Source organism: Gopherus evgoodei, chromosome 1, assembly GCF_007399415.2.
Source record: "Gopherus evgoodei ecotype Sinaloan lineage chromosome 1, rGopEvg1_v1.p, whole genome shotgun sequence".
NCBI lineage: Eukaryota > Metazoa > Chordata > Testudines > Testudinidae > Gopherus > Gopherus evgoodei.
This window is the reverse complement of record NC_044322.1, coordinates 66,268,511-66,293,836: the sequence shown is the minus strand read 5'-3', so window position 1 is coordinate 66,293,836 and position 25,326 is coordinate 66,268,511. Positions and strand designations below refer to the sequence as shown.

The window sequence follows — 25,326 nt, the reverse complement described above, 5'->3', positions numbered from 1 at the left end:
CATGCAACAAACCTCGATGCCAACTCTGCCTACATATCTACACCAGCGACACCATCACAGGACCTAACCAGATCAGCCACACCATCACTGGTTCATTCACCTGCACATCCACCAATGTAATATACGCCACCATATGCCAGCAATGCCCTTCTGCTATGTACATCGGCCAAACTGGACAGTCTCTACGGAAAAGGATAAATGGACACAAATCAGACATTAGGAATGGCAATATACAAAAACCTGTAGGAGAGCACTTCAACTTCCCTGACCACACTATAGCAGATCTTAAGGTGGCCATCCTGCAGCAAAAAAACTTCAGGACCAGACTTCAAAGAGAAACTGCTGAGCTTCAGTTCATCTGCAAATTTGACACCATCAGTTCAGGATTGAACAAAGACTGTGAATGGCTTGCCAACTACAGAACCAGTTTCTCCTCTCTTGGTTTTCACACCTCAGCTGCTAGAACAGGGCCTCATCCTCCCTGATTGAACTGACTTCGTTATCTCTAGCTTGCTTGCTAGCATATATATACCTGCCCCTGGAAATTTCCACTACTTGCATCTGAGGAAGTGGGTATTCACCCATGAAATCTCATGCTCCAAAACGTCTGTTAGTCTATAAGGTGCCACAGGATTCTTTGCTGCTTTTACAGATCCAGACTAACACGGCTACCCCTCTGATACTTCTGTTCTTAATGTTGATGAGAGGTAATACTTCTGATTCATTTTCTTCAAACCAGCAGCTCCCATTGGCCTGAAGCAGTGAATTGCGGCCAGTTGGAGCCGCGATTGACCGGACCTGCGGATGTGGCAGGTAAAAAAAACAGCCTGGCCCGCCAGGGGCTTTCCCTACACAAGCGGTGTCCCAAGTTTGGGAAACATTGTCCTAGGCAATCTGGCCATGAGTTGTTGTCTGCACCAACTCTTGTATTAAAGTAATCAATGAGGAAAAATTGCTCAGCTGATGCTATTATTTTGATGACTTGATGCAAAGATTTGTAAAACGTATCCTCTTCCTCCGGGCTAGATTTGAGTGTTGGTGCACAGGCACAAACAATGTTCACAGAGCCAATGGTAGTCTGAAGTATAAGTGAGAACACTGTGACATCTCAATGGGAGTATCCAGGAGCTTTACCCACTTGTTTCTCATAGCAAAAGAGGAGATAACTCACCCTGTGCAGTAACTGACGTTCTTCGATATGTGTGTTCCTGTGGGTGCTCCACCCCAGCTGCTGGTGCGTCCCTGTGCCTTTGATCAGAGATTTCTGTAGCAGTACTCGTACCGGCCACGCCTGCGCAAAGCCTGCCTTCTCACTCTGAGTATACCTATTTTGTGAGCATGCACGGTCAGTTTCCTCAGTTCCTTCTCTACAAAGGAGGCTACTCCAACTCCGAAGTAGAGGGGATGAAGGTGGGTAGTGGAGCACCCACAGGGACACTCATCTCGAAGAACGTCAGTTACTGCACAGAGTGAGTAACCTCCTCTTCTTGAGAGAGATGTCCCTGTGAGTGCTCCGCTCCAGGTGACTTAAAAGCAGTGTGAAAGCTGGCTGACCCCCCTTAATAGATTACAAGCGGCCAGTAGGTGGGGGGGAGAGTAAATACTGCTCATGGACACAGCAGCTTGCATTTTTGCACTCTCTCTTTTCCTCTGCCTCAAGGCAGGAAGATCCTGCTTCAAACCAGTTAGTTCTACTTAGATAAGGGGAACATGAGATTTTACACTTACCAATCAAGTATTAACACGCAAGGGTCTTTGTCTGAATGTGTATAAAAGGTTTGTGAAATTTGTGTAAGACAGAGTCTTTTGTACCAAGGTACAGGCTCTCCTTTTTCTGCAGAATAAAGCATTTTTCCTTATCCCTGTCAGGCTGTTAATTGGCTCTCAGCTAGGCAGACCTGATATTTAGGTAACAGGAGTGTCTCTCAAGGAGGTAGGGACTTCGGATCTGATAGGAATGCAGTAGATAGTACAGCTCTGCCTAATCGTGTATCAGAGAAAGGGCCCTGAGTAAGGGCATAGTGTTTAACAAATGTGTATTCAGAGGACCAAGTGGCTGCTTTACAAATGTCAGTCAAGGGAACTTTACATAAGAAGGCTACCGAGGTAGCTACAGATCTAGTGGAATGACTTCTGATGGATGCTGGAGATGTAACCTGTTTTATCTGATAGCAGAGTCAGATGCAGTCAGAGATCCAGTTTGAAAGTCTCTGGGAAGAAATAGGCATGCCTTTGGAATGCTCCGCGATGGAGACAAAAAGTCTGGAAAAGTTTCTAAAGGATTTGGTCCTATTCAAATAGAAGGACAAGGCCCTGCCCACATCCAGCCCACATGTAATGTGGCTTCGAAAGAGTTTCAGGAAAAAAGTTGGTAGGTGTATTGGCTCATTAAAATAGAATGAGGAGTGAACCTGTGGAAGAAATCTGGGGTGTAACCTAAGGGTGACCTTGTTCTTGAAAATGAGCGCATATGGTGGATCTGCGTTTATTTCTCCTGCCCGTCTGGCGAAGGTAATCGCCACCAAAAAGGCTGTTTTCATCTAGAGGTGTAACAGAGACCAGGTGGCTAAGGACTCAAAGGGTTGTTGGGTTAGACAGGACAATACTAAATGAAGATCCCATGGAGGGGTAGGCAGTTTAATATCTGGGTATAGGATTTGGAGTCCCTTAAGGAAACGCTTGGTGATGGGATGAGCAAAGACCGAGGTATCGTTGACTGAGTCATGAAAGGTTATAATGGCAGCTAAGTGGACTCTGACGGAGCTAAAAGAAAGACCAGATTGCTTAATGTCTAATAGTTAGTCAAGTATGCAGAGGAGGGGTGCGGACGTAGGAGAAAGTTGTTTAGTTGAACACCATTCTGTGAATCACTTCCACTTTCAGAAATAGGTGGTACGGGTAGATTGTGCTCTGCTGTGTAGGACCACCCTTTGAACTTGGTCAGAGCAAGCTAATTTGTTTTGGGAGAACCATGCAGGTACCAAGTTTTGAGATGAAGCATGGAGAGATTGGGGAGAAGAAGCCGGCCGTATTGCTGTGATAAAAGGTTCGGAATGAGAGACAACGAGATAGGTGGTCGAATTGACATTTTGGTGAGGAAAGGGAACCATAGTTGTCTCGGCCACGATGGGGCAATCAGGATCACCTTGGCAAGGTCCGTTCGTATCTTTATGAGGACCCTGTTGAGAAGTGGTATCGAGGCGGAACACGCAGAGCAAGTCCCGGTGCCATGGGATCATGACCGCGTCCCCAGGGAATGTTTGCCCAGTCCCGCTCTGGAGCAAAAGTTGGGGCATTTCGTGTATTTCGCAGTTGCAAAAAGGTCTATGGTTGGGTGACCCCAAACGCAGAATATGTTGTAAATGATTCCCTCCTCTATCTCCCATTCACGCTCCCAGGGAAAAAGTCTGCTTAATTTGTCCGCAGTGGTATTCATCACTCCTGGGAGATAGACAGCTGATATGCGGATGTGGTTCGCAAGGCACCAATTCCAGAGTTTCATGGCCTCTGTGTAAAGGGAGTGGGAGCGAGCCCCTTCTTGTCTGTTTACATAAAACACGTATTGTTGTCTGTCATTATGCGTACATGTTGATTCTTGATTAGTGGGAGGAAGTGATGGCAGCCATTGTGTATAGCTCAAAGTTCTAGGACATTTATGTGTAGGGAGGTCTCGGTGGTAGACTATAGCCCGTGGACTGTGTGGTGAGAGATGTTGGCACCCCAGCCTGTGAGAGATGCATCGGTGGCCATTATCAGAGATGGAGCGCTCTGGAGAAAGGGGACTCCAGAGCAGAGGTTGGAGGGAATTGTCCACCATAGGAGAGAAAGGTATTGACAAAGGCTTGTTTAGCGAATGCACGTTTGGTTTGTAAACTGTGGCCAATCAAGCTTGGAAGCACCTCATGTAGAGGCATGCATTTTGGATCACGAAAGTGAACAAGGCCATGTGGCCTAATAGTTGGAGGCAGTCTTGGGTGGTGACCTGGGGAATGTTGCAAAGTTTTGTAGCTAGGAGTTTTACGTTGAATCGGTCAGGTGGGAGAGATGCGAGCCCCGTTCGAGAGTCGAAGTATGCTCCTATAAACTCCAGGTGCTGGGTAGAAAGTAATGTGGATTTGTTCTAGTTATTTTCAGGCCAAGAGATAGGAAACAATCGATGGTGAGTTGTGTGAAGTGGAGAGTTTCGTCGAACGTGGAAGCTTTCAGGAGCCAATCATCGAGGTAAGGGAAAATTATGACCCCTTTCTTCCTGAGGTAGGCGGTGACTACCGCTAGGAGCTTGAAGAAAACCTAGGGGGCGGTGGAAAGTCCGAAGGATAGAACCCTGTATTGGAAGTGCGTTGAGCCGTGGGTAAAAGGAAGGAAACGTCTGTGGGCTGGATGTATGGTGACATGAAAATAGGTATCTTGCAGGTAGAGGGCTGAAAACCAATTGCCCTGCTCCAGCACTGGGATTATAGTGGTGAGAGTAACCATCTTGAATTTTTGCTTTTTGATAAATTTGTTGAGCCACCTGAGATCAAGGATTGGTCACCATCTCCCAGTTTTCTTTTTTGTTAAGAAGTAGTGAGATTAAAAACCTTTCCCCTTGTGCCATTCGGGCACGAGTTCTATAGCCAGCAGTTGAAGGAGATGTTGCACTTCTTGCCGGAGGAGTTGCTCATGAGAGGGGTCCCTGAAGAGGGATGAGAAGGATGGGTGGGTGGGAGGTAAGGAGAGGAAGGAGATAGAGTAACCAATTGTGACAACCTCTATAACCCACTTGTCGGTGGTAATGTTCTGCCATTGATGAAAAATGGTCGCAGGCGGTGTCCAAAAATTGTTACAGGCGGTATATGCGCGGAAGTGGGAATGCTGTTTTCGAAACCCTCAACCAAGGTTTCAAATCCACTTATTAGCTGGAGGGGGTTGAGGCGCTCCCGAAGAATTGAGGCGATGACGCTGATATCTGGGTCTCTGGCGTTGCTGCTGTTGTTGTTGTTGTTCCTGAGATCTATGGAAGTGCTGTTTATATGCTGGGTAGCGTGGACAGTGGTAAGGTTGATATCTATACTGTCGCCTTCTGGTCGAAGGGGTTTGAATTCCTAAGGACCGAAGGGTTTCCCTTGAATCCTTATTGAATGAAGCAAGTCATTCATGGTAGAAGCAAAGAGTCTGTCACCGTTGAAGGGAAGATCTTCAATGGTACTCTGAACCTCTCGAGGAAAAGAAGAGGAGAAGAGCCATGAACCTCGGAGCATGACCACTGCAGTGGCGATGGATCTTGCTGCAGTATTGGCTGCCTTGAGGGCTGTTTGACGAGCTGTATGTGATATGATTTGCCCCTCAGAAACTAAGGCTGTGAATTGTTGTTTCTTTTGTTCTGGAATGTCTTCAATAAAGTCCATGAATTTGTTATAGTTTCTGTAGTCATATTTTGCAAGAACTGCAGTATAATTGGCAATACGAAATTGTAAGGTTGAAGACGCATACACTTTGCAACTAAGGAGGTCCACGCGTTTACTTTCCTTGTTGGCTGGGTGGAGCAGAAATACTGCTGTTTGTTCCTTTGGTTGCCTGCGTCTACTACCGAGGAGTTTGGCACAGGATGAGTAAAAAGGAATTTGGAGCCCTTAGAGGGAATGAAGTATTTACGGTCCGCTTGTTTGCAGATAGGCTGGCTTGTGGCTGGAGTCTGCCAGATGGACTTAGAGGGTTCTAGAAGGGCTACATTGATTGGTAATGCAACCCAAGACGAAGAAGAGGGTTGTAGAATGTCCATTAACTCACGCTGTTGCTCAGGGACTTCCTGCAAAATAATTCTAAGCTCACTGGAAACTCTTTTAAAAAGGTCCTGAAATTTTGAGAAATCGTCTGAAGATGTTTGAGAAGAGGGAAGTAGAGCTTCTTCAGGCGTTACTTCTGCCTCTACTGGACCAGGAGCAGGACTTGACTGACCCTGCAAGTGTGACGGTGTTGTCAAGTGTCTCATATCACTCGGACGTCCGTCTGGTGGTAGTGCTAAGCAGGTGTTGCGCCTGGCTGAAGTGGAGTAGCCCATATGTTGCCGGAGAAAAGATGCCCATGGGGCCCAATACTGCCATGTTGGTGGGAAGGGCATAGGTGGTGCCGCCCAGGGGTTCACACACCAGGAGGCAGGATCTCGAGAATAGGCTGAGGTAATTTTCCTGTGCCCACGGTTGATGGGGGTCTGAGGATCGGAGTCTGGATACATTGAAAAATTACCCTGTGGTCTGGGTTCCTCCTCACTGGAGGAAGGCTGCTTGGACCCTGAATCATCCATAGGAGAGAAGCAGGCATTAAGCAGGGGTGACTGTAGAATAGGTGACACTAGGAGACCAATTGACTGCATAAATTGCAGCGCTGAGGCAGCTGCATGAGGTGAAGGCTCAAGAGGATGAAGCTGCTGTGAGGGAACATGGGTTTGCACCGGTGCTCTGAGCCTGGGCTCACTATTAGACAGCACTGATAATGTCGGTGCCGGAGCCACTACCGCATTGTCAATATCAGCTTGCTGTGGCTCAGGCAGGTCCTGGTATGTCGGCACTGCGTCCGTCGCGGTGCTGCTGGGTGCCATGAGAGAGTCAGGCAACTGAAAGCCTGAAGCCTCATCACCGGAGCTTTGTGTTGTCGCCGCAGCCGCAAGTGGGATTCACGCTGTGCTGGAGGAGCCCAGCTCATCAAAAGTGCTCAAGCGGGGGAGCACAAGGAGAGAAATTGTAGATTTGCCCAGAGAAGTCTTGTGTTGGAGGGTTTCCTTTGAGCTTGACCAAAGGTGCCCTCTTTTCGCTGTTTTCTTGTGCCTTTTTGAGGCGAGGGGGCTGTGGTGGGAAGCGGAGCCAGAATCTGCACCAGAATCTGGGGCTGACCCTAAGGATTTTTAAGGAGGATCAGTTTCAGTTTAAGCTCCCTGTCTTTCCTTGCTCTGGAGCTAAGTTTACTGCAGTGGACACATCTTTGGGGGATGTGGGTCTCCCCCAAACATGTTATCCATTGTGAGTGTCCATCTGAGAGAGGAATAGGTTCCTTGCAGCTAGAGCAGCACTTAAAGCCTGTGGAGCCAGGCATGTCGGAAGCGGCTGTGGCTGACAGGTTTTTTTTAAACGGTAGAAAAAGGTAAGTAACAATGACTAATAACTAACTAACAAGAAACTAGCTAACTAGAAGGGTTATTGTAAGAGGAGGAAAGAAGTTCTTAATGAGTCCGCTGAGCTCCATCTTAGAGACTAGCTGCGCATTCTCACTAAATAGGTATACTCAGAGCGGGGGGGCAGGCTATGTGCATGCGTGGCCGGTATGAGTACTGCTACAGAAATCTCCATTCAAAGGCGCAAGGACACACCAGCACCTGGAGCGGAGCACCACAGGGATATCTCTCGAAGAAGTACCAATATCATGCAGACCATTTTCTTCGCTGCTGTTACCTTGCCAAAATAAGGTGTAATTGGTCTCTTAGACAAAACCAGCATCTGCAAGTCTTGTTTCCTGAAGTGCTGCAATGTCAACATTGTGTTTGTACAGCTCACGGTGTATCAAAGCTGACTTCTATATGCTGCTTGTGTATTGTAGGTCATCATCGTCTGTCAACCCCAGATACATGGTCCTGACATTCCAGCTACCAAGCCGGCAAGTTCTTGGTTTCTTATTTCTACCAGGTACAAGGTTTCCATCTGCCATTTAATTTTTGGTCTAGCCCCACGCACCCCAGGAGGCGGGCAGACTGTGGCGGGCCAGCACCTAATTGTCTGGGGCTGCCCAGCTTTGTGGCGGGCAGTGGCTGACCAATGGAACGCAGTGATTCCTCCCACCGTCGAAGGTGACCCATGGCGCTCTCCTCTATGCCAATCAAGTGAGAGCTTATAACCTGTTACTGCCACCTTCTGTGTTGTGTCCATGTTACCAACAAGGTTGGAATGTCCTCTCCATGTGATGTGGCTGCAATAGCCTGGGCAGTTGATATGGAGGCATTGCTTTATCCATATGTCAGCATCCCTCTCTTGACTTCACTGGTTTGGACCAAAGAAAGGATGGGAGTCGATACATTTCAAACCAGTTATGCTGCAGGAGTTGCCAGAGCAAAGCAGATCTTCATTCTGTCTGCCTTTTGGGGCTCCACTCCTAGACTGGGTCCTTCAGCTGTGGCTGATAACCAATCTGTCCTGTGTGGATGTCGTTGGCAAAAACATTGAGTGAATTTGCACGTCTGCCTCTTGATGGTGTTTCCTCTATCAAGGGTTCCACTATCCTCCTCAGGTGTTCATCAGTCCAAAGCCATTGGAGTTTCCTGAAGTTTCTGGGTTAATTAGCCACTGCACAGGACTCGGTGTTGACCAACACAGATTGTACCGCTTATGATCATAGCAGTGACAGGTTTTCAATCCTGACCTGGCCTCAGATTCAAATTCAAGTTCTAGAATTCTTAGAGTTAAGACTTGTGGATAATAAAGCATTCCTTAGGATACATTTAATATCCATAACAGCATTTCTATTCCAAACGCAACTATGTGTAACAAATCTAGCCTAAATCTAACCTCTACTATATGAGCAACTCTGCCATGCTCCCTCATCAAAAGTCTGCCTCTCACCCATAAGGCACTTTGCCAGGTTTCTCCAGGACAGCCAGTGCTACTTACACACAGATGTATTGCAGTGCACAAGCTAAGCTACCTTTCCTTGTAAAGCAAGCAGCATAATTAAATTGATTAGAATCATGCAATCTTGACTACTACAGCTGTTTCCACTAGTAGTAAGGCAAACCATGAGTAATCTAAGTTTTTTGTGTACAAAAAGACAAGACAAAAATAGGAGAAAGTGGAACAGGTAGAGAAAGCAATAAAGAGAAAAAGATGCTAACAAATGAGCACTGAGAGGAAAGAATGGCAGTTCCAGATTCTATACATTAAGAACTGCATGGGTCACTAAAGTTTAGAAGTTTGAGCTACCAATATTGTCTACTGGTAGATGAGCACGTGAAATAGTGAAATAATGTTTTAACCTATATTAAACCACAGAGAATTAGTGGTCTAAAAGTCATTCTTGAAATAATTAGACTTCTGGAAGCCAAGATTTAAATCTCAACAGGGCTGACTTAGCGTACGCAGGGTAAAACAGATTTATTTGGGGTTTGGACCCCACTGAGAGTTGGGCATGTGTGCTAAAGACAGGAACACTTCTTAAGTTGCTTTCAGTTAAGTCTGCAGCTTTTGGGCACACGGTTCAGACCCTGGGTCTGTGTTGGAGTAGACTGGCATGTCTGGTTCAACAAGATAGGGTGCTGGAGTCCCAAGCTGGCAGAGAAATCAGGGGCAGTAGTAGTCTTGGCACATCAGTTGGCAGCCCCAAGAGGGTTTCTGTGATCCAACCCGTCACACCATCCACCAGTTTAAGGAAGACAAAACTCTTACAGATAACATGAATAAGCACATCCAATGGGTGTATTCATGGACAATGGACAGGCTCAGTCACCCCTGTATTCACCTCAGGTGAAGTCTAGCATGTGAGTCATGTACATGTGTGCAACCCTAACATGTCAGGGAATCTCTTGCAGTAGTCAGAAAGTGAGCCTGAAGAGTGATGTGCAAGTCCAGAATCACTTAGAACCTGGTCTGAGGCAGGTAAGCTGTTCCTGTAGTGGAACTGAGACCCACCAATAAACTCTCTCTCCTACATGGTGTACAGGACTGACTTGTTTCTGTTGATTAACAGGCCAAAAATGTCAAAAATGGACTGGATTTGTCTGATTATGTCCTCCACGTGCTGACTGGAGCAGTCTCAGATCAGCCAGTCATCCAGACCTGAATACTGATTTTTCTGAGATAAGCTGTCACTACTGCCACACTTTTTGTGAAAACCCTTGGGGCTGATGACTGCAAACTCGCAGTGAGCATTTGTGAACCTGAGGAATTATCTGTCACCCAAATGGACAGCCACATGAAAATAAAGCATCGCTCAAGTCAATAGGAGCATACTAATCATCAGGATCTAAGGAAGAGATAACAGAAGCCAGAGAAACCATGTAAAAATCTATCTGTTCAAGTTTCAAGTATCTAGGATAGCCCTCAAGCCCCCTCTGGACTTGGGTATGAGGAAACACTCAGAATAAAAAGCCCTTTCTCTGATGATGTGGATAAATGCACTGTATGGCTCCTGACTCAAACAGTCTGTTGCTATAATTGGGCCTATAAATTAACCTTAATTCTAAAGCTAACTGGTAGAAAGTAGGTAATGGTTGATGAATTTGTTACAATAAACTGTTACATAAAATTGTTTAAGAAAAGATTTGAGGAGGAGACAAAGAGTGAATTAATTTAAAGAGAAAAAGTTGACTGATACTACTAAAGAACTGTGTTACGATTATGACTGGCAAATGAGAATACTAGGACATTGGAAATCAATGGATGAATAGGAATGCTTCAAAAATTCAGCCTAATTGCTGGGCAAAATAAAGGGAGGATGGACCATTCCAGTCACCCTTTTTGAGACCCTTCAAGAGAGGCATGATGGAGAAAACAAGAAACTTTTTACCACCATGGAAGCTGCAGCAGAAGAACTGTTGGCATAGCAACAGACCTTGATACTCCAGTGGGGATGCATCATTGCTGCACTAGTGAGGTCACCAAGCTGATACATGTGAGAGACTACTCTGTCTTTCCCTCCCTCTAGTGTCCCCGCCCCCTTCTATCCTCCACTATTTTCCTCCTGTCCTCTCTCTCAGATTTTGATCTGATCCTGCAATGACCTGTATTACTCAGCACCAGCCTGGGGAGATGAGGCATCCCATCCAGCTCTGCTCAGCCTGAAATGGACCACTGAAGGATAGAGATAGGATTGATCTAACCAGATGCTGTCCCTGTCCAGGGAAGAGAGCCTGGGGCCAGAGCAACAACTGTTGTGACCAACCTAAAGCATCCATCCATGACTGACCAGCCACACTATTATCATGTGAACATCAACAAAAGCCGTATTTCTCCAATCTTTACCATCTCTTCTCCCTCCATGTGTCTCTGTTCTGTCTAAAGCAGGAAAGCGACTATCATTCTTGACTCAGAATTGAACAACAGAACTAATCCTTTTTTCCCCCACTAAGAAGGATTATTTGACAGATTAAGAAATAGGCCAATATTCATCTTCTTTACAAAGAAAGTTTGATAGATTTTAATTAAGTTTGCTCTGCAACATTCAATTTCAGTTTCATTGAATTTTACCTTTTCTTGATTCCTTTTCTTTTGTTCATTTTAATCAATAAACTTCTAACCTTTAGCATGAACTTTCTAGTGTGTCGCCATAGTATTAAGGAGGCTCAGGTCTCAATATACCAATCCTCGTATCTTGTTTAACACTGATTAATGTTGGATAGTGATATGGTCATGTAAACACCTTTAACCCTTTGAGTCCATATAATTCATCTAAATTAAAACAAGACTGTATGGTTTGCTTGAGAATAGCTTAATGAGATTGGTCTGCAAAAAGGGACAGGAAAGTGGTATGGGTAAAAGGGACAGAGAGAAACTGCAGATTGTAACCCAGTACCACAGTGCTCAGAACTTATCGGCTTTTATGATGATGATCCAAGCACTGAGTAAGTAAAATAGCCTGTTTCCAAGGAGGAGTAGGACAGGAAAGATTCTGATGGGTTTCATATGCTGACCTCAACCAAAGAATCAAACAGATGTCTTTGATGTACACGGCTGTTTAGATAAAGCTAAAGTGGAAGGAGAAGATGATCTTCAGAGACTTATCTCTTCTTCTAGCCTGGCCAGGTTGTCTCAAGGGATATAATGACTGCTTCTGCTGATTCTAAGGGTGGTATTATTTCCTGTTTGGAGATGGCAGGTAGATGCCCAAGGACCTGAGAGTATCTCCAGAATCTTTAAGAAAATGTAGAACCTCACTCATTTTTTCAGAGAAGCATTTGCTGGACTTCCATAGGTATGCCAAAGGATTGCAAACCATGAGGAACAGTACATAGTTATCACCGTTGCTATCACCTTTGCAGCTGTGTCAGCCACACCTAGGTCTGCTTGGAAAGTTGTCCTTGCCATCACACATCACAACTGCCTGGAACTCCTCCTTGACTACCTCCGGCAGTTCATCATGTCCCAGTTGGAGAAATCATACCTAGCCAAAAGTGATTGATGATTGGCTATAAGAGTGCTTCTCAAACTTGGGTCACTGCTTGTGTAGGGAAAGCCCCTGGCAGGCCGGGCCAGTTTGTTTACCTGCCCCGTCCACAGGTCCGGCCGACTGTGGCTCTCACTGGCCACGGTTCACCGCTGCAGGCTCATACTGAGGAACATACTGGCTGCCGCTTCCAGCAGCTCCCATTGGCCTATGGTGGCAAGAAAGAACTGATGGGTGGGCGGGGAAGTTCCAGCCTTTGTACCCTTGGCTGCGAACATAAGCAGATGCAGGGTACATGTGCTGACCCAAAAGATACCGCTATTGGAAAAATCTCTGGCTTCAGTGTACTGGGTATACACACCCATAATGTGGAATGTATATGTGCAATCACCTGAAGAATTTTAATTATTACATACATAAAATATACTTACATGCTTATTTTACAAGCAGGGAAGCAGGAAGAAAGATACATTTAAAGTAAGTTTCACAGGCAAAATATTCCTGGATCTAACTCTGCTGTCTTTCTGCTCACACACACTACTCTTAGGACAGGGGATGGGTCAAGAATGGATAGCACATTTGCTCCAGGTTTTGTTATCTTCATAGAAATTTTAGGTCTTTGAACAGGTCATTCAGTAAAGGAAGAAGAAAACATTAACATTGAAGCTGGTGTTTTTCAACAGTACAAATGACTTTCTCAGCAAGCATAAATATTGTACTGTTTTTCAGAAAGTGTTCTTTGATGAACAAAACCTCAGCAGCAATGACTTGAACAGAAATAGCCCATATTAGTGCAATATCCTAAGGCTGAATGTCGTACAAGTGAAACTAATGGAGAGAAGCATCTATAAGACTGAATTGTTATCGCCACTGCATCAGTAGAAATGGAGCCTGATTTTCCTCTCTTTTTTTGTACCAAAATTATCCATAATACTAGACATTTTGCAATGTATATGTACGACAAGACTAAATGGATAATAGTTGAACCAACTTCAGTAAGAATCTAGGATACAGATCAACTAAACCACAGCTTGCAACAATAACCAATAGGTAAGCAGAGCTCAACAACTGCAATGGCACAAAAATCAGACTAGTGAAAGACCCTTATATTCCTACAGAGTGATAAGATTTTTCCTTCCTCGAATAAAGAAAAACGTGGAGTTAGATAAGGTTTTGTCAAGGTTGGTAGTGGTACAGCAACTTCCTAACATATCCAGTGTTTTCACAGCATGCACTGAGACCTATTTATTAGCACTAACCAAAAAATGCAATTTATAGTTCAAGTCACTATCCATGACACATGATCTTTTGGAGGGGTGGAGGAGAACTGCATTTCCATCACTCTTGCCTTTTCAACATGAACACCCCATTACTTTTCCTGAAAAATACCATGATCAAAAAGCAGTCACTAGCTAGGCAGCTGATGAACCAGGAAACAAATCAACCTTGTAAGAACGAGACGCAAAAGTCCATGTCCCCAAAACTTTATCATTTGCCTTTCTCCAACCCCATGGATATTAGGCTCTCCCCCAGGCTAAGCTTTCCCCCAGAATCAATCCAGAGCCCTGTTACTCATGGCAGATAAATAAAACTAAATACATGTCAAAAAATTGTAAAAAGAGATGTTTATGAAAGTGTTGCCATTTTCATGGGCTATAAAATTAAATCTTTCTGAGTTTCTCTTCTCTCCATGTCCAGTTAAGATTCCAATATTAAAAAGACTCAAAGAAATGCTTCTAATATTCTGGGGAGCAACTTCATCTACTCATCTCTTGTATGCATTTTACCTGGGTTGCCTGACATTTCACTATTTTTCAGGTTTCCTCTTCATCTCAAATTTATCAGACAATTGTCTCTGACTTTTCTATTTATTCTCTGTGGACCTTAAACATAACAAGTACAAGGAAAATTGCAAGCTCTCTGACATGGCGGGAGTAAAAAGCAAAAGCGATGATATTTTTGTGATAAAAACCAAGAACAATAAGAGAAGAAAAGGGAAAAAGACAATGCAGTCAGGAACAAAAATGTCTATTGCATTGTAAGAATTAATTCTGCTTATTTTTGGAATTATTTTGACAAAGTGGGAAATATTTTGCATATTACTGATTTTTCCATTAATCCTATATAATGTTTAAATGTTGCAACAAAGACTCAGTGAAGAAAACTGTTGTTCACCTTATTTTTGACATGTAATTATATTCTATTGCTATGCAGCTTGTGTGTCCATCAGTCATCTGCAAACGCAGCATTCTGGGAGCAGCCTGAGATTCTTCATTATCCTTTGGTGCAGCAACATTGCGTATTTTTTGTATCTGCAGGACACATGGGCCTTCCAGCTATAAATACAAAATGAAAAAATGAAAAGTGAAAACATGAAAAACTCAATCACGTTTGTTTTACTGTTTTAAACATTGGGATTTTGCTACAAAGTGTTGACTAGCCATACAAACTGAAGCCTACAGGCAAAACACAGCCTAATGGTCTGCAATTTCTGAAACTTCATCTTTTTAGGCCTGGTCTACACTATGCGTTTAAACCGATTTTAGCAGCGTTAAACTGATTTAACGCTGCACCCGTCCATACAACGAGCCCCTTTATATCAATATAAAGGGCTCTTTAAACCGGTTTCTGTATTCCTCCCCAACGAGAGGAGTAGCGCTGAAATCGGTATTACCATATCGGATTAGGGTTAGTGTGGCAGCAAATCGATGGTATTGGCCTCCGGGTGGTATCCCACAGTGCACCATTATGACCGCTTTGGAGAGTAATCTGAACTCAGATGCACTGGCCAGGTAGACAGGAAAAGCCCCGCAAACTTTTGAATTTTATTTCCTGTTTGCCCAGCCTGGAGCTCTGATCAGCACGGGGAGCAATGCAGTCCCAAATCCAAAATGAGCTCCAGCATGGACCGTGCGGGAAATACTGGATCTGACCGCTGTATGGGGAGACAAATCTGTTCTATTAGAGCTCCGTTACAGAAGACGAAATGCCAAAGCATTTGACAAAAATCTCCAGGCTATGATACAGTGTCCACAGCACAGTGCTGCGTGACAAGCATTAACAGAAAGCCAAAGAATCAAATGGATGCTCATGGAGGGAGCGAGGGCGTACTGAGGACTCCAGCTATGCCACAGTCCCCAGCAGTCTCCGAAAAGTATTTGCATTCTTGGCTGAGCTCCCAATGCCTGCAGGGTCAAACACATTGTCTGGGGTGGTTCAGGATATAGCTCGTTAATTTACCCCCTTTCCCCCCCATGAAAGAAAAGGGAAAAAAATCACTTCTTGACTTTTTTCAATGTCATCCTATGTCTACTGCATGCTGCTGGTAGACGTGATGCTGCGGCAGTGAACAGCAGTATCCTCTCCCCTCCCCGGCGGCAGATGGTACAATATGACTGCTATCCGTCATCATCATCAGCCCATGAGTGCTCCTGGCTGGCCTCAGGTGAGGTCTGCTGGGGGCACTTGGGTAAAAATAGGAATGACTCCCAGTCATTCCCAGTAGATGGTACAGAACGGCTGGTAACCATCTTCATCACAGCAACTGGGGGCTGAGCTCCATCAGCCCCCTCCCTTTCATGTGTAACGAAAAGATTCTGTACTGCCTGGACTATCATAGCAGCGAGATGCTCGGCTCCTCTCCCCTGCACAATTTAATGTCCTGCCTGGACTATCATAGCAGCTGGAGGTTGCCTCCCCCTCATTTTATCTCACTAACAAGTCAGTGTTTCTTATTCCTGCATTCTTTATTACTTCATCACACAAATGGGGGGACACTGCAACGGTATCCCAGGAGGGTTGGGGGAGCAGGGAAGCAACGGGTGGGGTTGTTGCAGGGGCACCCCTCTAGAATGGCATGTAGCTCATTTCTGCGGGATCTGACACGGAGCGGCTGTGCTCTCTGGTACACTGGTTCTCTAGTACACTTGCACTATATTCTAGGTAGGACTGACTATTTTTAGATACCATAAAGAAAGGATTGACTCGGGGAGTCATTCCCATTTTTGTCTTTGTGCCCCAGGCCAACCTCAGCCAGGGGCACCCATGACAGCAACAGACGGTACAGAACAACTGACAACTGTCTCTCATTTGCCTTTGCAAGATAGCAATGCTGCTGTGTAGCGCTGCAGCACCGCATCTGTTAGCAACATTCAGTAGACATATGGTGACAGTAAAAAAAAAGCTGAACGGGCTCCATAGTTGCCAAGCTATGGCGTCTGCCAGGGCAATCCAGGGAAAATGGGCGAGAAATGATTGTCTGCCGTTGATTTCACGGAGGAAGGAATGAGTGACGACATTTAACCAGAATCACCCGCGACACTGTTTTTGCACCATCATGCATTGGGGTCTCAACCCAGAATTCCAATGGCGGGGGAGACTGCGGGAACTATGGGATAGCTACGGGATAGCTACCCACAGTGCAACACTCAAATCGACGCTAGCCTCGGACCATGGATGCACACCAGCGAATTAATGTGCTTAGTGTGGCCACATGCACTCGACTTTATACAATCTGTTCTACAAAACCGGTTTATGTAAAATCGGAATAATCCCATAGTGTAGACAGACCCTTAGACTATCTTGTACATAAAATGAATTTGCAGAGAAAAAGCATTCTTCTACATATATATTAGCTACAATGTCAATTATCTGAAGGGGATGAAGAGTATTTAAAAAAATGCTGTGAAAATATTATCACTTTCAGATGATCATGGAGGCCAAACACTAGGATTTGAAAATGCTATACCACAGGTTCCCAAAGCCAGAGTGCCATAAAGTGAACATCAGCTGGCTTTACTGACCAGCTGGCTTTAAAAGAGCTGTATTCCAGCTAGCACTGGCAGCTAAAATAGAAACATAAGGTCTTCAAATAGGGGGTTAAACATAACATACGGCCCCCAGGTGACATTAGTGAAATTCACATAACTAAATTCAGTAAATTCGTGTTGCACTAGCTATCCCACAGAAAGAATCTCATTTTGCTCAACTTAGAGTCAGGGTGGATTGATATAAATCCAAGTGATTTAAATCACCAATTTTAATTATGATTTCAATGAGCAAGCAGAAAATCCTGCTTTAAATCATTTTTGTCTTGTTTTGCATTTGTACTTTTTAGTTATTTTCATAACAAAGATTGGTACAACCACTAAAATATGTTGATTCACAACCAAATAGAGCCGTTCGCCAAAAAAAAAAAAGAAACTGTATTTAGTGTAACCCAGAGTATACGCTATATCTATACACATTTTATTTATGCAATTATATAACTTAACATACATCTATTCAGATTCTTAATTTTTACATTTGTATTATGTTAAAAAATAGTAAACAATGTATTTCTTCTTTACCAGATGATCATTCTTCTTGACTCAAGATTTGTGCCAAGCTGTATTACAATGGACATTGGAATTTATTACAATGGACATTGGAATTCAATTAAAAATGCACAGTAACAGCATTTTAAATTTGTTTTTACTAATTAAATAAAATTACCTTGAATGTGCTGGATACATAAAAAAAACAATTTAACAAAACAAACTTTGCATTTAAAACTAAGTGATTTATTAAACAAAGAAAGTATTAATTGTAGTTGGTGACTTGATGGTCATCATGGTCCAAATTTTCAAAGTTATATAGGTGCCTGAGGATACAGATAGGTGCCTACAGCAGTGGTTCCCAAACTTATTCCTCCAATTGTGCAGGGAAAGCCCCTGGAAGGGCGGGCCGGTTTGTTTACCTGCCACGTCCACAGGTTCGGTCGATCACGGCTCCCAGTGGCCGCGGTTCGCTGCTCCAGGCCAATGGGAGCTGCTGGAGGCGGAGCAGGCCAAGTGACATACCTTCCCAAGGTTTTTGCTACACATTTTGAGAAGATAAGTCTCAAATTAACCCATTTGAGTCTTTTGCAATTATTTTGGATGAGTCCACAGATGAGCAAGACAACTATGTACTGCATGTTCTGTTTGATTTTATTTCTGAAAAGGCCAAAGATCTACAGACAGGAAAGCTAACAGCGCTTGTCAACTGCATTTATGTGGATGCTGTTAACTACACTACAGTTTCTCAAGAAATAAAACCATTTCAAAATACAGTGCAAACTTTGACAAAGTATCTGTTTTCATAATTGACAATGCAACTTACATAACTAAATCTTTCAAATCGGTTCTCCAGGTTCTAATGTCAAATGCTATCCATATTACATATAATGCACATATAATATCTCTTGTCAGTGAGCTGTGGAGATGCGAGTTTGGTAAAGTTGATAAACTGGTCAGCTACATTAAATAGATCTTTTAACACTGCCCTAGCTGCAAACTCTGATACAGGCAGCACATTGCAAACACAACTGAAATTACTAAAATTGGGGAACAAAAAATTGCACTTCCCCAAGAGCCAGTAATTGTTGAAATTCCTAGTTTTGGGCTGTATAATACCATGCAGCTCACCTGAAGTACTATTCTGAGTTCGTCTCAGAAGAGCTGACACTGACACTGAAAATGCAGGTTTTAACAGAACTGTCAACCCTTCTGAACGATGCTCAGTTGAATGAGGAAGTTCAGTTCGTTGTCATGGACTTATGCACTTAATCACTTGGTGGATTGTGACATGTCGAGATTCAAACCAAGCACACAACAAAGTAATGGATGTACTGTTCTGGGCTGAAGCACAGTCAAACGAAAATCACTCTGACAAAGCTGAGTTAAATGCCAGTGCTGCTCAGCAGGCGTTTTCACGCATGGCAAAAAAGCTCACCCAAACACTCTACTGCTATAGAGAAGAGTCAATTGATATAACAAAAACAGCTCAAAAGTTTCAACAACCTGCAGCAGGGCTCCTAAAAACAGTATGTATTTTTGACCCTGCACAAATGCACTTTTTGATGGCAGATTTAACCTCGCTTAATGCAATTCCTGGCTTTGATAAGAATTGTAGGTTGGAGACGCCAGCTTATGAAAATATTGTCAAAGAAGCAAAAAGATGGTTACTCACCTTTGCAACTGTTGTTCTTCGAGATGTGTTGCTCATATCCATTCCAATTAGGTGTGTGCACGCCGGGTGCACGCTCATCGGAAGATTTTTACCCTAGCAACACTTGGTGGGTCGGCTGGGCGCCCCCCAGAGTGGTGCCACTATGGCGCTGGATACATACCCCTGCCGACACAAAGGCCCTTCAGTTCCTTCTTGCCGGCTACTCCGACAGAGGGGAAGGACAGCGGGTTTGGAATGGATATGAGCAACACATCTCGAAGAACAACAGTTACAAAGATGAGTAACCGTCTTTTCTTCTTCGAGTGCTTGCTCATATCGATTCCAATTAGGTGATTCCCAAGCCTTACCTAGGTGGTGGGGTCAGAGTGAGATGTTTCAGAATGCAAAACTGCTGAGCCAAAGGCTGCGTCATCTCTGGATTGTTGAACCAGAGCATAATGAGAGGCAAAGGTATATACTGAAGACCAGGTAGCTGCACGGCATATCTCCTGGATGGATACATGAGCCTGGAAGGCAGCAGATGAAGCCTGGGCCCTGGTGGAATGTGCAGTGAGGCAGCTCTAAGGAACATTAGTCAAGTCATAACAAGTACAGATGCAGGCCGTCACCCAAGATGAAATCTGGGAGGAGACAGGTAGGCCCTTCATTCGGTCCGCCACCGTGACGAAGAGTTGGGGCGTTCTACGAAAGGGTTTGTCCGCTCGATATAAAATGTGAGCGCTCTACGAACATCTAGGGAGTGCAATTGTTGCTCCCTTCATGTTGAGTGTGGTTTCGGGAAGAAGACCGGAAGGAAGATATCCTGGTTGACATGAAAGGCCGATACCACCTTAGGGAGGAACGCCGGGTGTGGTCGCAACTGCACCTTGTCCCTGTGAAACACAGTATACGGTGGGTCCACCGTGAGAGCCCGAAGCTTGGAGGCTCATCTGGCCGATGTAATGGCTACGAGGAAAGCTGTTTTCCAGGATAGGTATACTAGCAAGCAGGTTGCTAGCAGCTCGAATGGGGCAGACATAAGTCTGAATAGAACCAGGTTGAGGTCCCAGGTTGGGGCGGGGCAGTGTACCTGTGGGTATAGGCGCTCCAAGCCCTTGAGGAACCTAGAAACCATAGGGTGCGAGAACACCGAGCGGCCAGTCCCCCCGAGTGGAAGGTAGAGATAGTCACCAAGTGCATCCTCGATGATATTGCTAGGCCCTGCTGTTTGGTAGTCCAAGACAGTGGGGATCGGGACCTCGGTGGGAGTAACGTTTTGCGTTTCGCACCAGCAGGAGAAGTGCTTCCACTTGGCCAGATACGTGGCCTGAGTGGAAGGTTTTCTGCTACCCAGGAGTACTTGCTGTACAGAGGTACAGCAACGTAATTGGCTTAACCATGCAGCAGCCATGCCATGAGGTGAAGGGACTGCAGGTCTAGGTGGTGAAGTCTGCCGTGGTCCTGAGTTATGAGGTCTGGGCGAAGAGGCAGGGTAATTGGGTTGGCTATCAACAGGTTGAGCAACATGGTGGACCAGTGCTGTCTGGGCCATACTGGAGCGATCATGATTAACCGAGCTCCATCTCTGCGGAGCTTCAACAAGACCCTGTGAACCAGCGGGAATGGTGGAAAGGCATAAAGCAGCTGGCGTACCGTTCACTCTCGGACGCCACGGTATCAGGAAGGCGTCCGATATCAAACCAGGGGAGAGACCTTGGAAGGAGCAGAACATCTGGCATTTCCTGTTCTCGCGGGAAGCGAAGAGGTCTATGCGGGGAAATCCCCACTTCCGGAAAACAGAATGGATAACTTCTGGATGAATTGACGACTCGTGATACAGGAAGGATCTGCTGAGTTGATCTGTCAGAGTGTTCTGAACGCCTGGGAGGTCTATCAAGTGGGCTATACAAAAGTCCCAGAGTTGGATGGCTTCCTGACAAAGGGGGGAAGACCGTGTCCCTCCCTGCTTGTTTATGTAATACATGGCCGTTGTGTTGTCTGTGAACACTGAGACACAATGGCCTTGTAAATGCTGTTGAAATGCCTGGCACGCAAGGCGGACTGCTTTCAGCTCTCGGACGCTGATGTGCAAGGACAGCTCCTGAGATGACCAAAGGCCTTGAGTGCGAAGATGTCCGAGGTGAGCATCCCAGCCGAGAGATGATGCATCCATTGTCAGGGACATAGAAGGCTAGGGTGGATGGAACGGCATCCCTGCACACACCAGAGAGGGCATCAGCCACCAGTCGAGGGAGCATATGATGCTCGGGGGAATGGTGACTATCATGTCTATGGAGTCTCTGCTTGGGTGGTATACTGAGTTGAACCAAGAATGGAGGGGACGGAGGCGTAGCCTGGCATGTTTGGTCACGAAGGTGCAGGCAGCCATGTGACCCAGGAGACCAAGTCACGTGTGAGCTGAAGTCGTCGGGAAGTTCTGTAGGCCTCGGATAATTGTTACCATCACCTGAAACCGAGGCTGAGGTAAGCAGGCTCTGGCGAGACTGGAGTCCAGAATGGCCCCAATGAAGTCTATCCTCTGTGTGGGAACCAGAGTAGATTTCTCTGTGTTGATCATCAGGCCTAGACGTATGAATAGGTCCTTGATGATGCCCACATGATAGGAGACTTGCAACTCTGAGGTCCCTCGGATGAGTCAATCGTTCAGATACGGAAAAACGTGTATCCGACGGCGGCGGAGGATGGCAGCGACTACAGCCACGCACTTTGTGAATACTCTAGGGACTGTAGAAAGGTCAAACGGTAGGACCATAAACTGGAAATGCTGACAGTTGGCTACAAACCAGAGGTACCGCCTGTGAGGAGGATAAATGGTGATGTGAAAATATGCGTCCTTCATGTCGAGGGCAGCATACCAGTCTCCATGATCCAAGAACAGGATGATGGTCTCCAGGGATACCATGCGGAACTTCAACTTTATCATGAACTTGTTGAGTTCTCACAGGTCTAGGATAGGACTGAGACCTCCCTTCGCCTTGAGGATTAGGAAATAGGGGGAGTAAAACCCCTTGCCCCTTTCGTTGGTTGGTACCTCCTCTATGGCTCCCATGGCAAGGAGCGACTGCACCTCTTCTAAGAGGAGTTGCTTGTGAGAGGGGTCCCTGAAGAGGGACATAGATGAGGGGTGGAAGGGAGGAGGGGTGAAATAAACTGGAGGTGGTACCCAAGTTCCACCATGCGTAGGACCCAATGATCTGAAGTTAGTAAGGACCACGCAGGGAGGAAAAAGGAGAGGCGGTTGGAAAAAGGAGGGAAAAGATCCTGGAACATAACTGGTACGCTGTCCTGGGGCATAACTTCAAAAGTTAGGTTTTGGCCCCGTAGGTAGTTTAGATGGACCTTGATTTTGGCCCCCTTGGGATCCTGACTGTCATCTACGGCCGGCCCTACCTCGCCTTCTACCAAAGTCCTGCCTTTGTCTAGGCGGAGGGTACGGGCGGTGCAGTCTGGGGATGGAAAGGCCTGCGCTGAGTCACTGGTGTGTGCATGCCGAGGGAGCGCATGGTGACCCTGTTGTCCTTCAGGCTTTGTAGCCTAGGGTCCGTCTTTTCAGAAAACAGGCCTCGACCGTCAAAGGATAGGTCCTGTATCGTATGCTGAAGTTCTGGTGGGAGGTCTGACACTTGGAGCCATGAAATACGCCTCATGGTGACTCCCGCCAGAGTCCTAGCTGCAGAGTCAGTTGCATCCAACGAGGCCTGAAGGGAAGTTCTCGCCACCTTTTTCCCCTCCTCCAAGAGGGCTGCAAATTCCTGACGGGAGTCTTGGGGGACTAGCTCCGTAAACTTGCCCAACACCACTCAGGTGTTGTAGTTGTAGCAGCTAAGCAAGGCTTGCTGATTTGCCACCTGGAGTTGGAGGGCCCCTGCAGAGTACACCTTACGGCCCAGTAAGTCCATACGCCTAGCCTCCTTCAATTTTGGCGCCAGAGCTTGCTGGCCATGGTGTTCCCTCTCATTGATGGATTGTACAACAAGGAAGCAGGGAGGAGGATGGAGCTACAAGTACTCGTACCCCTTGGAGGGCACCTTGTACTTGCGCTCAACTCCCCTGGCAGTGGGTTGAATGGAGGCTGGAGACTGCCAGATGGTATCAGCATTGGCCTGGATCGTCCAGATAAATGGTAAGGCCACTCTTGTGGGGGCGTCAGCTGACAGAATATCCACCACCAGGTCTTCTATCTCTAGAACCTCCCCTGCCTGAAGATTCATATTGAGCGCCACACGTCTCAGGAGGTCCTGGTGAGCTCTCAGGTCAATTGGAGGAGGGCCTGTGGAGGATGTCCCTGCCACCGCCTCATCAGGAGAGGACGAAGATGAAAGGTCAGGGACAAGTGGGTCCTGTGTGGCCTCGTGGTCCTGGACACCCTCTCACACCCTTGTTAACTCAGACTCTGGTGGGGGAGCTGGCACTTCCTCCGTAGTGGGAGCAGGGGGGCAGCTGATGGCCACCTCCAGTATCCAGTGCTCCGATGCAGCAGAGCGAGATGGGGCCGGAGGTACATCTTGGGCCTGGTGATATGTCCAAGGCGTCCAGAATGACCACTGATGGGGGCCTTGATCTTGGGCCTGGGTCTCCTCGAAGATCCTAGTGGGCACATCGGAGTCCCGGTGCTGTGCATACGAACTGTCCTCCTGGGATGACACGGATCGGTGCCAGGATGGCCAAGGAGGGGCTGAAAAACCCTCTCTGGTTGTTTTTGCTTTATGAGGCCCCGGGGATCGGTACCAGGAGCCATACCGATACCAGGAATGAGAACGAGACCTACAACCGGAGCGGTGCTGGGAAGTCGACCAGGATCTCGAAGCTCGGCGTCTGGATCGGCTGCGAGAGTCACAGTGCCTGGAACGGTGCTAGGAGCTGGATCGGTACAGAGAGTACTGGGTCGGCGAATGGGATGCTGATCTGCGCCGCGAGTACGACCTAGTATCGAAGAGGTGATTGGTGCCGGGACTGCGAGCGGTGTCGGGGCGGGGATCGGCGATGGGACCGGGAAAGCCGGGGGGATCACGATTGCGAGTGGTGCCATTCTGCGGTGCCAATAGAAGGTGGTCTTATCAGGGCAGGCTTGCCCACAGACTGTACGACCCGCACCGGCGGTGACAGGGATCGAGGCAGCGCAGACTCAGTCACTGCGATGAGATCCCTTGCCGTGGAGAATGTCTCCAGCATGTAGGGAATTGTGAGTTCAACCACTCCTCTTGGCGAGGAGCTTTCGGGGACCGGACTCAACGGCCCTTGTGGGACCGGAATCGACGGTGCCAAGGTAGTCAGTGCCGCGACAGGTGTAAGTGCCAGGCGGTCTGATCTATCCGGGTGCTTCGGCTGCAACGCAGAGGGCACAGAAGCAGCGGAAATCTTAGGCCTCTTCACCCTTGGGGAAAGAGAACGGTGCCGAGGAGGCATCGGTGCCGGAGATGGTCGGTGCCGAGGGGTCTTAGCTGTGCCGGTGCGATCCGGTGCTGAAGAGGCACTTCTGGCAGTAGATTGTCCAGCACTCGGTGCCGAGGGCGGAGGAGTAAGAGCTGCCTCCATCAGGAGCTGTTTGAGACGAAAGTCTCGCTCCTTTTTCGTCCTCGGCTTGAAGGCCTTGCAAATGCGGCACTTATCGGCGAGGTGAGATTCCCCGAGGCACTTAAGGCAGGAGTCGTGAGGATCTCCTGTTGGCATGGGCTTGTGACAGGCCGAGCACAGTTTGAAACCCGATGAACCAGGCATGGGCCCACAGGGTGCGGGGAAGGGGCTAATCCCCGAACCCCTCTTAACTATATACACTATGTAAAGAACTACTAAAAAATAACTGCAAGTATAGAAATTTCAACTATATAACAAGAATAACGAGAAAAACTACGAGTAGCTAGGGAAGTGGAGGTCAGCTAAGCAGCGCTCCACTGTTCCAAAGACCGACACGGGCGGTATGAAGGAACTGAAGGGCTGTTGGGTTGGCAGGAGTATATATCCAGCGCCATAGTGGCGCCACTCCAGGGGGCACCCAGCTGACCCACCGAGTGTTGCTAGGTAAAAATCTTCCGACGAGCGTGCACGCGGCGCGCATACACCTAATTGGAATCGATATGAGCAAGCACTTGAAGAAGAATAGTAGTTTGTCTTTGCTACAGTTCTGGAACTCAGTGGAAGGCAGAATCCCCCATCTTGCAAGTCTAGCTTGGCGCTGACAATTACAACAAATTCCATGGATGCAGAGACAGCAGTGTC

General features: G+C 46.5%; 1 protein-coding gene across 3 annotated transcripts in view; it reads right to left on the bottom strand.

Annotated features, from left to right (window-relative positions):
* Window positions 1-25,326, bottom strand: part of TDRD3 (tudor domain containing 3) — a 274,263-nt gene that overhangs the window by 138,929 nt on the left and 110,008 nt on the right. For all 3 annotated transcript variants that reach the window (XR_004000894.1, XM_030566233.1, XM_030566247.1), the window contains one exon: window positions 14,296-14,456. Coding sequence is in view for 2 of the 3 variants with exons in the window: in XM_030566233.1 (XP_030422093.1) it covers window positions 14,296-14,456 (161 nt within the window). In the remaining variant the exon portion in view is untranslated. The remainder of the gene's footprint in view (window positions 1-14,295; window positions 14,457-25,326) is intronic.